Raw genomic sequence first — 15232 nt, 5'->3', positions numbered from 1 at the left:
AAAAAAAAAAAAACCTTTTTTTTTTCCCCTCAACAAAAAAATGACTGGCTAAACCATCTCACTGGCCCTAACCATACTTTTATTTGATAATTCTATCACAGTTTTGTTTGTTTTTGTTATTTAAAACAGGGTTTCTCTGTGTCGCTCTGGCTGTCCTGGAACCTGCTCTGTAGACCAGGGTGGCTTCAAATTCATAGAGATCCACTCTGGCTCCCAAGATTAAAAGTGTTGTTTCAACCATTATCTTAATTCTAATAATTATGAATACTTTTTTGTCTGAGTTATTTATGATACTTTGTTTCCTGCATTATATATCTATGCAAATCTCCATCCATCCATGTTATTCATTAACCTCTCTCTTTAAGTTCATATTCTTTGGAGCCTATCAGACATCTAGACCACTGAGCTATAATCAAGAGGTCCAAAATAAATCTTCATTGCATACGAAATAAACTGATGCTCTATAAGGTCACCAATCCCATTTCAGAGGGCAGTCTTTGCAATAAACAGAACCAGGAATACTGGCTATCTACACATGAAAGAATAAAGTTGGATTAATCCCAAATGGGTTCAAGATCTAAACATTAGAAGCAATTATGAAGGCAAGGATGGGACCTTTCGGAAGGAATTAGGTCTTGACAGGTGTACCTTCCTGACGGGATTAGTGCCCCTAGAAAAATGATCTCACAGACTTCCGTTAACCTTTCACCACAAGGACACAATGTGAACAAGGACGTGTCCCTCATCACACACTGTTCTACCAGCAGCTTAAGCAGTTAGGAACTTCTCTAACTTCCCACCTATAAAGAGCAAACCTTTGTTCATTTAGAGTTGCCCCATATGTGGTATTTCATTAAAGCATCCAAGATGCACTAAAGCAGAGGCAGGGGCTTTTAGAAGATCTCTTGTGGACAGGTGACCCTTGTCAGCAAGTCTACAATCAAAAGTATCACAAAATGGCTCATTCGAAAATGTGTCTAAAACACAGTGCTTCAGGCTAACATAACTGATTATTGACCACCAAGTTTTTGTTCTGCCAGTGATGGGAGGGCTCAAAGAGGTAGGTGGTACACTGCTTCAGTGATGGAAGCCCGAAACCAAGCTTTTCTCCAGGGTCCAGAATAGGACCCTGCCCTGCTATCAGCAAGTGCCTCTGTTAATAACACTCTTAGTTAACTCTGATCTTACTTGGTCAGTTCAAGCAGGAGTACCTGGATAACATCAGATCCAACATGTACACAGCCAGGATTACATGCCACCTTACAATGTAAGTGTTACTGTAAATGTGGAAGTTATTCTAGGAGTTATGTCAACACTTGTATACACATTTAAATGAAGTTCAATAATTTTTTGGCAACTTACGAGAGTCTATCCTTTATTCTCTTTCAAATCTTATAATAAGATTTGACCATGCATGACATGAAACTTGGGAAGAGAGGATATCTTCAATGTCTAAATGTAGAACAATAATGACCTAATGCTTATACTTATTATGCTTTCAATTTTTACTTAAATGGCCAACAGAATCTATCAGACTAGTTTTCATTTTCCTACTTTCTTATTTACTTTGCTAATATATCAGGATCTTTTTGAAAAGTACCACGTGAAGATAATGCCCTTGGAGAAACAAACCTGTTAAGTTCTACGCTCTGGGAGGCTTTACTGTGGCCCAGAGACAAAGGCTTACAGAAGAACACAATAATTCCAGTAGTTGACTCACTATTCTAAAAACAAAGGATTAAAAAGAAAAGTCAACATGAGGCTGGGGAGGTGGCTCACTGAACATTGGGCTTGCTGTGCTAGCCTAGTGATTTGAGTTCTATGCCTAGAACCCATAGAAAGGTAATGGAGAGAACAGACTCCAAAGTTGTCCTTTGATCGCCACACATGTGCTGTAGCATGCATGCCCAAACATGCACACCATGTGCACTAAACCCACAGTAATACAAAAAATTAAAAGATAAGTAAGCGTAACTCCTGAGAAGCCATTTTGTTAATACTTGATTTATGTTTAAAAGATTTAAAGAAAACCCATTGTATGCTTAAAATCAGTATCCTTATCATAAAGAAAATCCATTGTATGCTTAAAATTAGTATCCTTATCATGATTTTCCCAGAAAGTTTGATGTATAAAGCTGTGGCTCCATTCAACAGGTTATACTAGGCTGGACATATCACAAAAATCAAGGATCAGGGAGGGACCCATGGAACACTATCCTTCCAATCTGTACTATGAGCTACTGATGGATTCTGGGGGAGGGGCAGTCACTGTCTTTAATTGTGTACCCACTGAAGACTCCAATGGATAGTTTCAAACACAAGGTCACACAGATGATTATGGTTTGGTTAAACTCAATGGGTCTCAAAACAAATTAAACCAAACCCACAAAAAAACAAATAAACAACAACAACAACAACAAAAAAACCCAAACCCAAAACAATTACCCAAATTTTCTATCTTCCATACAAAATACGGTTCCTCATGAAACTATGCCCTGTAGTCTAATGTATCTACCTAAATTCATATGTTGAAGCCTAATCATTGATGTAACAGCAGTAAGAAGTAGTTTCTATGAGATCCGTTATCCTTTTCAAAAGACTTTAGTTATGTGTGTACATTTGTGTGGATGCTGATGGTATCACATCCCCCTGGAACTGGAGTTTCACAGCTGTGTTGGGAATCAAACTCATGTCCTCTCTCTCTGGAAGAGCAATAACCAGTGAGTTATCATACTAGTCCCAGATTAATGCTATTTAAAAAGACATCTAAGGGAGTTAGGGAAGTCTAATTCCCTAGGTGAGGTTAGAGTGAAATGTCATTTATGAGAAAGCAGAGGTTTGATCAGACAAGAAATCAGTTGTTGCTTTAACTCTGGGTTTTCCAGTTAGCTGACCTGTTAAATATGTATTTAAAGACAGAGTCTCTTTATGTAACTAAGAATGGCCTTGAACTCAAGATCTCCTGCTTTAGCCTCTTGAATAATATAGTTATGAATATATGCCACCATGAATGGCTGAATACATTTCTGTTGGTTATAGGTTACAGAATTTATGGGATATTACAGCAGCTTAAACAGATTATATTTACCATCAACAAATATTTACCATCAGGACAAATATTCACATACTCTGAAAGTAGTCTATGCGATAAAATACACTCCACATGTATCTTCCTCTATTGAAAAACTGAAGTGATATGTAAAGTGAAGCCTTTGTGTCTGGCTTTGAGTTTCAGCAAAGCTTCTGCTATTTGGTTTAATCAGCAGAAGCTGAGGATTGTTTTGAGACTATTTGAACCTTGAAGAAATGTCTCCCTGGACAATCTGCATTTGGTTCTACGTGAGAGCTTTCAGCTATACAAACCTTGGTCCTAAGACACTCCTCTTTTGATTATGGCTAGCCATGGTCAAAAGGGCCTGAGATTTGTGTGGAATGTCTGCTCTCACATGCAGCAAGGGGAAGATAACTTACACCAACCATTAAAAAACTATTCATAAATTAGAACCAATCACCTAAAGAATTTTTAAAAAGTCATCACAGGACTGTACATTATAGAAACAAAGTTATTACTTGAAATACTTACCATTCTTCAATGGTATCTAGTGTCATAGAGATATCATCAGGATTCAGTCCATACATGAAAAACAGTAACGGAACATCTATTTAAAGAGAAAGAGATAGAATGTAAAAAATTATGGTAGAAGCTCCCTGCTAAGAACCTCTCTACAGTCCATGGCATTCAGTTTTTTTCCCTTCTGATTTCTGCCTCCAACTCATTTTGTGTTCTGCGTATCATATCAAAAATCTCTTTTTTCTCTTTCCTTCATACAGTGTCATCTGCTGGTGAGAATCTACTGTCAGCTCACCAATTATATATGTACCTTCTAATGAAATAAAATGACATTATGACAGGAGACAGGCTTGCTTTAGTGTTTTTACATACAACAAATCCACTAAACACTAAGTACTGTTACTTTTGTACCAAATTCATGGCAAACAGTTACTATGCATTCTATGCACACTGTATGTACTTTGTATATATTAATGCTTCACTTTACCTTCTCATTTATCAAGAAGACAAAACAAGGACCAAGAAAGCTAAAAGAACCTGCTTTACTCAACAACTGGCAAGTTCATTTTCAGGTCCAAGCATGCTGCCTTAATCTGGATTCTAAAGTCAATGTATCATCCCAACCAGGCCCTACATATTATCCTATAGAATACAAAATTAATTTAGATTGACTATATCATGGAAACATTAAACAGCTGTGATTAAGCCCTAGTGACGTAAGGACCAACCACATACTGGTCTATTATTATTACTAAAAAGGAAATCAATTTTTATTAACTAACAAACTTTAAGACTTACTGAAAATTCTAGAGTTTCTTTTCTCTCCAACTTAAACCATTCAAGAAAACTGAAAGATATTTAAACCACATGTTGCAAATCAATTTTAAAAGGAAAATATTGCTACATATTTTAGCCTGCTTTACTATGCTGCCTATGTCTTACTCAAGTAAGAGACTGGCACATGAAAGTAAAATGCCAGGGCAGGCACCATTGCACATGTCTGTTTGCAGTTCTGGGGAGGTGGAACCAAGATGATCAGAATCTCAAGGCCATCCTTAGCTATATGCCAAGCTCAAGCAAGGACAGCCTAGGCTACACAAGACCCTGTCTTAAAAAATAGTAACACAGTGCCAAAGAATTTGGGAATTAAAAGTAGTGAGCAAATTAGGAACGGTCAGGCCTCATTATCACTCACAAAGGATAACAATAATGGTCTGAAATACCTAATTGTCACACATAACTGTAGTTTGATGGCTTTCTGTTTTCCACAATCTTTTACATTCTCCATTTCCAACTTGGACCTGGGAAAGTTACTACCACAAAGAAAAGTGTCTCCCTGTCCCCAGTGAGATGGTGACCCAAGAATACTCTTATCACATCATTCACAAATGCATCAAAGGAGTGGGCTTCACGAAGCATGCCCATTTACCCTTCAAAGAGATCTGAAAATTTGCCACCAAGGAAAAAAGACTTTCCAGATATGTGCAAAGATAACGCAAAGGTCCGGACCTAGCCCACACTAGATTGTGTGCTATTGTACAGAAAATGTATCGAGGATCCAGATTCACAAATGGCTATTACACTTTGGGTAATCTGTAAACTAAGAACTACTTTCAAAACCATACAGGGCAAGAATTAGCCAAAGGTCATATAAAGTTGTCAAACTGGAATGGCAGAAGAATGGCAAACAGAACCCCTAGACAAGAAAGATAAGTTACCTACCAGGACACTGCCAAAACAGAATGACATCAACTACAGATTGGAACAAAGGAAGTTCTGGTTTGGTTTACTCTATCCATAGATTTGTGGCATTTATCCTGTTTTTTAAAGAGCAGACAATGAACACACACTGAGGGTGGTGATGCACAGCTACAATCTCAACACTCTTCAGAGGCTGAGGCACTAGGAATGTGAGTGCCAAGCAAGCCTGAGCTATTTCAAAATAAACAAAACTTACCACCGGATAAAACACCCTAAGTCCAGCAATGCCTTTTCCCTTTACTATGTCTATTTCCCATTCCTTTTGCAAATTGTAGACAAGAAGAGAAACACAGTAATATAGCATAGACATATATTTAAGCATGAAATTATACGGGGAAAATTAAGTGTAAGATGAGAAGAGGAAAAGTGGAGAAGGCAGTCACCATGGTAAATATAAAGTACAGAGCAGATTCCATATAGATGCAACTACTTAGGTCAATTAGATGCGAATCAGCTTTTAAAGAAGTCTCGTGTCGAAACCGCATTAACAGATACCTTTTGCTGCAGGGTACCTGATCACACTGTGAACCCCAGAGATTGTTATTTACTGAAAAACCTTGTTTCTAGTTGTGATGTGGTTTAACACTTAGCACAGACATTTAATCCCTCTGGCTGGAATACACACTTGCCCTTAGTATACACGCTTAATCCCAAACAATGAAGGTAAAATTAGTTTATAGAAGGAAGCAGCCATGTGGCAAAGAAAGTGACAAATCTGAAAAATATTTGACAGAATAGGATATGCCCAACTCTCAGGAGAAGAGAGAGGAAAGGGAAGCTACTTGAGGGAGCAGCACAGAGAATGAGAAAGGAGGAAGGAGACAGTATTCCTGGGACAGCTGTACAGAGACAGGTTGCAGAGAACAGGCTAGATACAGGTAAAGACTAGAGAGTGAGGAGCTAGAAGATCAGAACAGCTTGACAGAGACAGTTTGAGGCCAAGCAGAGCAATTCAAGAGAAGCCAAGAGAGAAGCCAGATTGAATCCAGTCATCTTGGGAGAGGATTTTGAGCCAGAATAGTTGAGTTGACCAGCCAGTCAAGAGATCAGAAAGAACTAGAAAAGAGTGAGCTTATTCAGCAGTTAAGTCTCAGAGGTCTAGATAGATTGTAGGGAGTTTCCAGGACTGTCCCAGAGGACAGTTGAATCAAGTGAATAAAAGTTACTTTTACAACTTTTAAATCTGCAAAAACACAAAATTAGAGGAAAATGCTATCTGGGGGTCAGGAATATAACTCAGTGGCAGAGTGTTTGCCTAGCATATGTGAAGACCAAAGTTCAATTCCCAGCACTGTTTAACAAAAGGTGATCTTGCAAGATATGTAACTGCAATCTGTAGTCACTGGTTATGTAAGCACTGGGACCTAAGAAACACCTTAATTAATGAAATCTCCTGTATCAGGAAAGTCATCTGTGGTAGGTGTAGATTAGTAAGGGCAGCTGTTTTCAGTGATCCCTGGGTGGCAGCATCAGCATCACCTGGGAACTTTTCTGTACTGTGAATCTAAAGCAAACTTCCTGAATTTACAGGATGGATCCAGAAATCTGTGTTCTGAAAACTCCCGGTGATGGTGACCCAATGTTCAGATCTGCCAGTCTGAAAAAGTTCTGAAGAAAGCATCAAGACACCTAATGAGAGCCCCACACCATGTCAGTGCTATCTTTTAGTCAGTGTTATAGTAGAAAACAAACTTCACTTTTGGGTGCAACCCTACTGGAGGAAGAAATAAAACAAAGCAAGAGATGAGGACAAGGAGAAGGCCTTAAGTTCACTATTATCAAGCAACTACTTGTACCCAATTTGGAAAAGAAGTGCAGCTACACATCTTAACAACTGCTTATTCACGTCACACATTATGTATGTACAGAACACATGGGTAAAGAGCTCTTTATACTAACGTGACAGACTACTAACACAATAAATTTGTGCTTCACCCTCAGTCATTTCCATAATTTGTAGTGATTAAAACACTTCAACTTTGTTTTAATGTTTAATACTATACGGATGAATTTCCATTAGAATTTATAGGGCAATCCCTCCTTCAGGGATAAGCACCTAATTATACAGGTCAAGTGAGAATAAAGTTAAAAGTAATTTGCATGCTTAAAATCTGTCCCAAGAGCCTAGGCCATGGGAAATCTTACTTTCAGTCCGGCTGCTTTTCATCAGGGGAGTAACTACTGTTAAGGGGCCCCCAAGGATTAGGACTCCCTGACTTTCTTTCCCTTTGGAGTTTGCAACCTTTGGTAAAAACAGATCAAGTTCCACAGACCTAGAAGTCATCCAGGCTTCAGAGAAAGGTGAGAAAACAGCTAAGTTCATCAATCAATCCTCTATTTCTCCTTCTCCAACCATACTGAATAGGTAAATCCACTGAGCTCAACTGAAATACAACCAATTCCAAAACAAGAATGATTACCTATGCTACCTCCCTTTTATATATTAACACTATTTTTATTTTGAGCCCAAGTATTAATGACAGCAGAAGTGTTCCTCTAAGGTACTGGGTTAAGAACACAAAGAATAAAGAATAAACGAGGGCCTCGGAATATCATGTCTTTACCTTTCTTTCCCACAGATCAAAGCAGAGCTGGCTACTTGGTCAAGGTCCTAGACATCACATGGTCTAGAAGAGTATACAAAGTGAAGGTCTGCTGTGCTGCCAGGCCGTGAAGGGTGGAAAGATGATCAGATAATCATCAGAGCCCAAACTAAGTACATTCTTTGCTCAGCAGACGCAAATTATACCGGAAAGGAATTGGGAATTATTGTAAAGGCATGGGGATAAGATTAGTGGCTAATTCCTCATGGTTATGACACTTTTTAGAAGACATTTGGGAAATACAAAGAAATATCAGATGATTAAAGACAATGACTGAATTTTCAAGGGAATAATATAAAACTCCTGGAAGAAAAGAACAGTAACAAGACAAGTTTATTTAATCTTTGTAGAAAGTGTATCAGGTATTTCCCTCCACAGCAAAATTATCTCTGAAATCTGTCACATCTAAGAATCCCATCGTCATTGTTAATCAGTGTAGAAAAATACACAGGTGACAAGCTTCTAATGAGAGCTGACCAACCAGGAGGTGACCTTTTCACCACCCCCTGCTTTCTGGTTAAACTTACTCCTTAGTTTGCCTTTAATGCTCATCTTTAATCATCTCCTTAGTTCTTTGCATTTCCCCAATGCCTTCTAAAAAGTGTCTTAACCGTGAGGAATTACCCACTAATCTCATCACATAGGTGCCTTTACAATTAATTCCCAACTCCTTTTTAATATAATTTTAATCTGCTGAGCAGAGAGCGGACCGTTTGGACTGTGGTGACTAGATGATCACTTTTCCATCCTTCACAGTCAGGCAGCACAACAAACTTCATGTCTTACACTATTCTGGGCCACCTAATTTCTAGGGCTTTGACTAAGTAGCTAGCTAGCCCTGTATACAGAGTAGCTCTTGCTGCTCAGGGCAGTTCTCTTTTTTAAACAGGAAGCTAGCTTTCTCACCTTTCAGTCTGCTGAAAAACACTTAAATGGGTTAACTCAAAACATCATGGTGAGATGCAACCTTTCACACCCTGTTTCTCTCAAAAGGGATCTCCCTAGGAGGTCCAAGCTGTCCTTGAGCTGGCAATCTTTCTGCCTTAGTCTTTTGAGTTTTGGAATTACAGATGTATAACCCTCAAGTTTGCCTATGACACCTCACTCCCCACACCTGTGCCAAAAAAAAAAAAAAAAAAAAATAGTATTTAATTTTGTAATGAATCAATGCTTAGAAAAATCACTAACACAATTATATTTTCTTATTAAATTCTATCTTTCTTGTGAATAAGGCAGAATGGTCACTTAAATTATTTTTAAGTGAATTTAAATTTGAAAAGGTATCAGCCCACCATTTACCAATCTTTCTTCACATCAACAATAATAATGTACTTCATTTATCTACATCTAGCATTATATTTGCCTTAAGATTCTACCTGACTCCATTTCACAGTTAATAAAACTGAGGCACAGAAAGATTATAGGTTTAAGTGGGATAGGCATGATGGATCTTTAAAACTTTATCTAAGTATGTCCTTCTGCTGTTAACCTAAATTGCTTCCCATTCTGTGACTGTGTGTAATCCTGTTCAGGACGAACAATTTACATAAATAAAAACACCATTGGTGGGTCACTGGGCTAAGACTTCTCTCACCATTATTCTCCTTTAACTTTGCTTACACACGCAAAGATTTTGTTTTTAATTTTATGAGAGCTATCTTTGTTTTGATCAATGAATGACACAAAATTATAGTAGCCCTCTATATCTACTGAGAAATAGTTGCTTCTATCTTTTCTGTATGTAGTTTTCACTCATTGTTCTTGCTAAGATCTTACATTAAAGTTTAGTGAACTTGAAATGTCTTTTTCATTAAGGTTTTCCCTGCCAGCTGCAGAGAGGAGAGGCTACTGTACCAGCCAACAGTCAATCTCAGCAGCTAAGAGTGGACTAATGGGAACAGCCACAAATTGGCAGTCACAGCCTAGTTATGAATTTAATCCGGACACTAGCTAGCTAAACTGAAATGCCTTCTAAAAACAACCTCTTTTGCTTCTACTGCTCTTCAATTTGTTTTTGGTGGTGGAGGGGGTGGTTCTCAACCTTCCTAATGCTAACTCTTTAATACAGTTCCTCATGTTGTGGTGAACCCCTGCCCCAACATAAAATTATTTCATTGCTGCTTCATAACTGTAATTTTGCTGCTGTTATGGATCATAATGTAAATATTTTGGAGATAGAGGTTTGCCAAAGGGGTGTTGACCCATAGGTTGAGAACCAATGCTTTACCGAATGTGGATAAAGCGATACATTTTACTTCGACAAACCCCAACACATTATCTTAATTAGAGGCCTTCCAAGTGTTGGGGCTCAGGAAGTGATACCCCACTGTATGGCACCCTGACTTTGAGTACTCTGAACCCGAGACTGAAAGGCTTCAACAGGGAAGTTTCTTCCTGAACATCTTTGACCTTTTCTCATGACCTGTCTCCCATCCTTTCTTCTAAGGAAGCAGCAGCTCATTGAAACCAGTCCATCCTCCCTATGACTTAAATCCAGTCTCCCAAAGCAAGCCATAGGTAAGACAGTCACTCCCTTCTTTAAAGACCCTTATCCCCAAACAGGCTCTGCTAGGCTTTTCTGGTGACCAAGACTACCACACACCATACCCTAGATCATTATGTCATAACAACTGATTAAGACTTTTCCTGGCCCTTTGTAATGTAAAACTTTGATTCTGCCTGGTTAATTTCTCTTAAAAAACCATAACAAAACAGGTCATTACAGCATCACAATGCTTAATTGGAAGATTAAGTCCAATTGGTGAGGAAATGTGTTTGCTCTGCAAAAGAAGAACCACAGATGTCCACTTGCCTCAACCTAAAGATCTTCTAGGAAAACAATGGTTCCTGAGGACTTAATATAAAACTGTCAGTCATTCTCATTTTAGTCTTGATGCCCAGTCTAGAAAACCACTAGTGCTAACAAGCTTATAAAAGAAATAAAGTTTTAAGTTCACTGGCAAAAGGTAATTTCCCCACCCCACCCTCCTGAGGCATGTTAGAGAGTGAATGAGTGTATGCAGTTTCAGATTTGTAACCTGACAAGTTACTTAGCATTCAATCACCGTTTCTTAAAATCTTCAGTTGGAAGTATGGTAGGCTACACCTCCCAGAAAGACAGAGAGTAAACATATTTTTGTCTATATTGTGGCTAACAGGCACTGAACAAAGCTCTCCAAAATAAAAAATAAGTTCATTTGGATAAGGATTTGTCTGCATCAATTAAGTTATACTAGTGACAGCAGCCACTCCAGCTTAGCTGGCAGCTGGAGTAACAGACCCCCTCAGCAGGAGCTAGCATTAATTTCAAAGGGTAGTGATTACAAAGGCTTTACAGACTTAGACTACACATTCCAAGGATATAGAATTGCTACCAGATTATAGGGGACTTTCTACATAGGCAAAGTTGCGTATTAACTTATGCATATGGCTTTAATTGTTTGACTTTCCCTTAGTCCTTCTCCCAACTCCACCCTACCAAAATATAACTGTCTCTATTACATTAATTTCTAGCAAGCTAACACAGTATATACTAAACAAACTTTACAAAGCTAGCTATTACAAAGCAAAGTTCTCTCAGGAAAGCATTTTAAACACATCAACTCAACAAATAAAATACTGGTGTTCTAAAAATACCTGCTGAACAAGAAGTCCATTTTTAATCAAATAAGGAGGGCATTTTCGTCTTTAATATATAGTACTTTCTGGATTTCAAGCAAAACTAATCACAAACACAGAACATTCAGGGATGGGAGAAATGAACAGATTTCTTTACACCTTACAGAGTGCATTCAGGCACTTCCAAAGACTAAATCATCCTTCAAAAAGGCAAGCATTCTGAAGGTGAAAAGAAATCAGAACACAGCAAAAGCACACTGAATGAGTACACTTACCAAAAAGAAAACAAAAATACCAAACCCTACCAACTTTCTAACACCATTCTTCCAGTATTGTGAAACTATGGCCACTCACCCCCATTTAAAGAAACCATAGTCCAGGGACCATTCCTTATCCTTTAGTGTAATAAAACACATCTTTATACTTGGAAAATGCCCCAAGTTAGTATAAGGACAAAAAAATTTCAAAAGACCCAAGGGTCACTTGAGTAAAGGTGTAAAAACGTTTTAGCACGCTGTAAAAGTAAAATATGGAAAGATATACGGTACACATTAAGGTACAAGTGCTAGGGTTAACCAGTTCGGAAAAAGAAAATGAATTACTTGTTAATGAACTCTTCTTTAACCATTTCCCAACAAAGAATTCACACGGGTACTCAAGGCTTTAAAACACTCTGTCAGCAAATGTGATTATCTTTATGATTATAAAAGGTTCAGACTTCTAAAATGTCTAGGAAACAGTTAAAAACAGGTTTTTGCTTTGAATCAAAGCTTTTGAGGTTATCAAGGACAGGAATTGCAAAAATAAATAAATAAATAAATAAATAAATAAATAAATACTGGCTCACTACTCCCCAGTTACCTTAAACTCTACTCTGGCTGACCTGAAACTCCCTCTGTACACCTCCAACTCTGAGATCTGCTTCCCGATCGCTGTGCCACTATGCCCAGCTTGCTGGCTTTAAAGATATATTTTTAAGTGGAAAAAGGAGGGGGGGGTAAGGGAGAGAGAGTTTTTGCGGTCCCTGTTTCATAATTTACTTTTTTTGTGCATATAACATATTTTGATCATTTTTTTCTCTCCCCTAACTTCGTGTGAAACCTGAGGGCTTTTAAACATACCCCCCCCCAAAAAAACCCTGAATTTTCGAAACGTGAACTGAGTAACAGTTCTTCAAATGTGTACTACTTTTATTCCCTACACAGTCTTAAAAAGAAAATTCCAAGTTGCAAGCAGGCAATGGGTACGTTTCTGTTATTCTACGTTATACCCTGAGGAGGTACCATATTCACCTGTCTCCCCTCAACTGCACACACTGTCCAGTTTCATACTGCACTTGCGGCTCACACTTCACGACCGGAGGGCACTGTGGCATCTTTTTTTGGGGGGTGGGGGTGGGTGGGTTCCGAGACAGGGTTTCTCTGTATGTGGCATCTTTAAAGCATCCGAGTTGCCAATAACGCCAGACTTTCTGCTTTTTGAACCATCACTGCCTAAAGACTCCCCCACGTCCCCACACCCCAATACCGCAAAAACTCAACCAGAGGAAATTGTCTTAGATGATCTGGGTCCAGATGGGCCAAGTGGCTTGAATTTAATTTACCTGGGATGTCGACTCTTTCACATCCACACCACTACAGGACCCTCAGGTGACAATATGTTAGTATCCAAAGAATGGACTCAAAGCATCAAGGACCACCAAGGCGAGCCCGCTCACAAAACCTCCACTTAGCCCTGGCACCTCAGGAGCAGAGTCTGCCGCAGGAGACTGGCCTCGATGGCCTCGCGCCCCTCCCCTACCCGGGAGGGTCCGCGTCCACCGGCTCTTGCAGCGAGGTCGCGGGCAGCCGGAGCCCAAGGACATCGTCCGAGCCTGACGGGGGACGGGCGGCGAAGGTTAGCCTCCGCCCGCCTCGTGAGCGGCTTCGCGGGCGAGTCCCAGGCGGCAGCCGGAGGGGGCGGAGCCTTTGTAAGCCACGCCCACCTCGGGACTCCTTGGCGCGGCTCGGGGGATCCCGAGAGCCTCCTCCCCACCCCCCACCCCCGCTCTGCGCACGCGCAGGTGTGGAGCCTCCCGGGAGCCGCCCTTGAAGCCCGCGAACCCTACGCTGAGGGAGCGAGCACCGGGCGCGCTCTGAGGCGAACACCGAGCGAGCGCAGGAACGCCGCCTCACACCCTCACACAGCGCCAGGGCGGCGGGCCCAGAACTCGAAGCAGTGGAGGAAATCCGGAGTTCGAGTCCAGCCTGGCCCACAGTTAGAACTCCCACTCCTCAAATTATTAATAATAGTAGTAATAATAATAATAAAATACCTCTTCCACAGTTAACGGAAACCTGCTAATTTTAACTCCCTCCCATCCTCATCCACCACATTTTCCCACAGACCTGGAGTTCCTTCATCCCTCTGGCGCCTTAGAAGTCAGTGCTCAGCTGGCACAGAGCACCAGCAACCTCCTCTGGCTTTTCTGGAAGCTTCAGGCAGCACCTGCAGCCGACTCTTATATACCCCCAGGCACTCACGTGCAGGAGGTGGAGCCAGGGGGTCTGCGCTTGCGCAGTTGTTGGACTGGAAACCCCCCAGTAGGCTTGGGGGGGGGGGCGGGGGAAAGACGCTTGTTCTCAGCAGGCTGAGGTAAACTGTGTGCGTAGTGTGTCTGCCCTCTGCACATATCAGGCTTGCAGGGAATTGTTACCACTGGGTTCTGATATTATTTTAATAAAAGAGATGGGTTGGAAGGAAAATTGGGCTGCAGGGCCCAATTTTGTGACAAAACTTGGCGGGCTTTGGATCCCCTGAGGATGGAGCTCCTGGTGCTTTTGAGCTGCCTGAAACGGGTGCTGGGAACTGAACTTGGGTCCTCTAGGAGAGCAGAATTGCTTCGCTAAAGCCTACTGGCCTGGCTGGAGACTCTTGTGAGTCACAGAGTCCAGGTCCTCTGGTCAAGCCATTTAGATTTAACGTTACAATTGTAAGCCTGAGAATTACTGCACTATACCCAGGTAGAAAAACTCAAGACAAGGGGCTCAAAAGGTTTACTATGGCATCTTTCAACAATTATTTATTATAAAACAAAATTAAAGTATGTGGCATGAGCTGGTGTCTTTAACATTTTGGTCTACACAAGGGTTTCACCTTTATCTTTTCTGAAAGTTTCAGCTATGTAAGGACAGCTAACTTTATGAAAATGGAAATATTTGCTTTTTTGACTCTAGGTCCAGTTGAGTGAAGAGGCGTAACTTTCATCAGATCTTAACATCCTTCCAAACAAAGACTAAGAGCTATTATGTTTGTAAACCTATAAATTTTGTATCTCTAAACATTATTTTTTATTAGATATTTTATTTACACTTCAGATGCCATCCCCTTTCCCCATTCCCCCCACCCCCCTTAGAAAACCCCTATCACATGCCCCCTTTTCCTTTTTGCATTTATACATTTTTTTTAAATAATGTTAATCATAAGCGTTATAAGTTTGGAATTGTTCAATCAGAGGTGTAACCCACTGACCGACCTAGATATAACAACTATCTTTGACTGGTGGAGATACATGAATATCTGCCTCCCTGTCTCCCCCCTCTTTCTCTCTTTCATCACCTAGCTTCTCCTATCCTTCTTCTCCTCCTCTTCTTCCTCCTTTTCTTGCTCTCAGTACTCCTCCTACCTTAGCTCCTCCTAC

At 40.2% G+C, this 15232-nt stretch overlaps 1 protein-coding gene across 2 annotated transcripts in view; it reads right to left on the bottom strand.

Moving 5' to 3' along the window:
• The window catches only part of Tex15 (testis expressed 15, meiosis and synapsis associated), a 62016-nt gene extending 47981 nt beyond the window's left edge, over positions 1-14035 (bottom strand). The window contains exons 1-2 of one of the 2 annotated variants that reach the window (XM_076914013.1): positions 13941-14035; positions 3584-3659 (exon numbers count right to left, since the gene is read on the bottom strand). In XM_076914013.1, the coding sequence (XP_076770128.1) occupies positions 3584-3586 (3 nt within the window). In that variant the 5' untranslated portion in view covers positions 3587-3659; positions 13941-14035. Of the gene's footprint in view, positions 1-3583; positions 3660-13156; positions 13298-13940 lie in introns of those variants that run through there. The other variant, XM_034520499.2, reaches the window with a different exon arrangement.
• Between the last annotated feature and the right edge of the window lie 1197 nt (positions 14036-15232).

This window comes from Arvicanthis niloticus, chromosome 16 (assembly GCF_011762505.2).
Source record: "Arvicanthis niloticus isolate mArvNil1 chromosome 16, mArvNil1.pat.X, whole genome shotgun sequence".
NCBI classification, from domain to species: domain Eukaryota; kingdom Metazoa; phylum Chordata; class Mammalia; order Rodentia; family Muridae; genus Arvicanthis; species Arvicanthis niloticus.
This window is presented reverse-complemented; position numbering and strand designations above follow the sequence as displayed.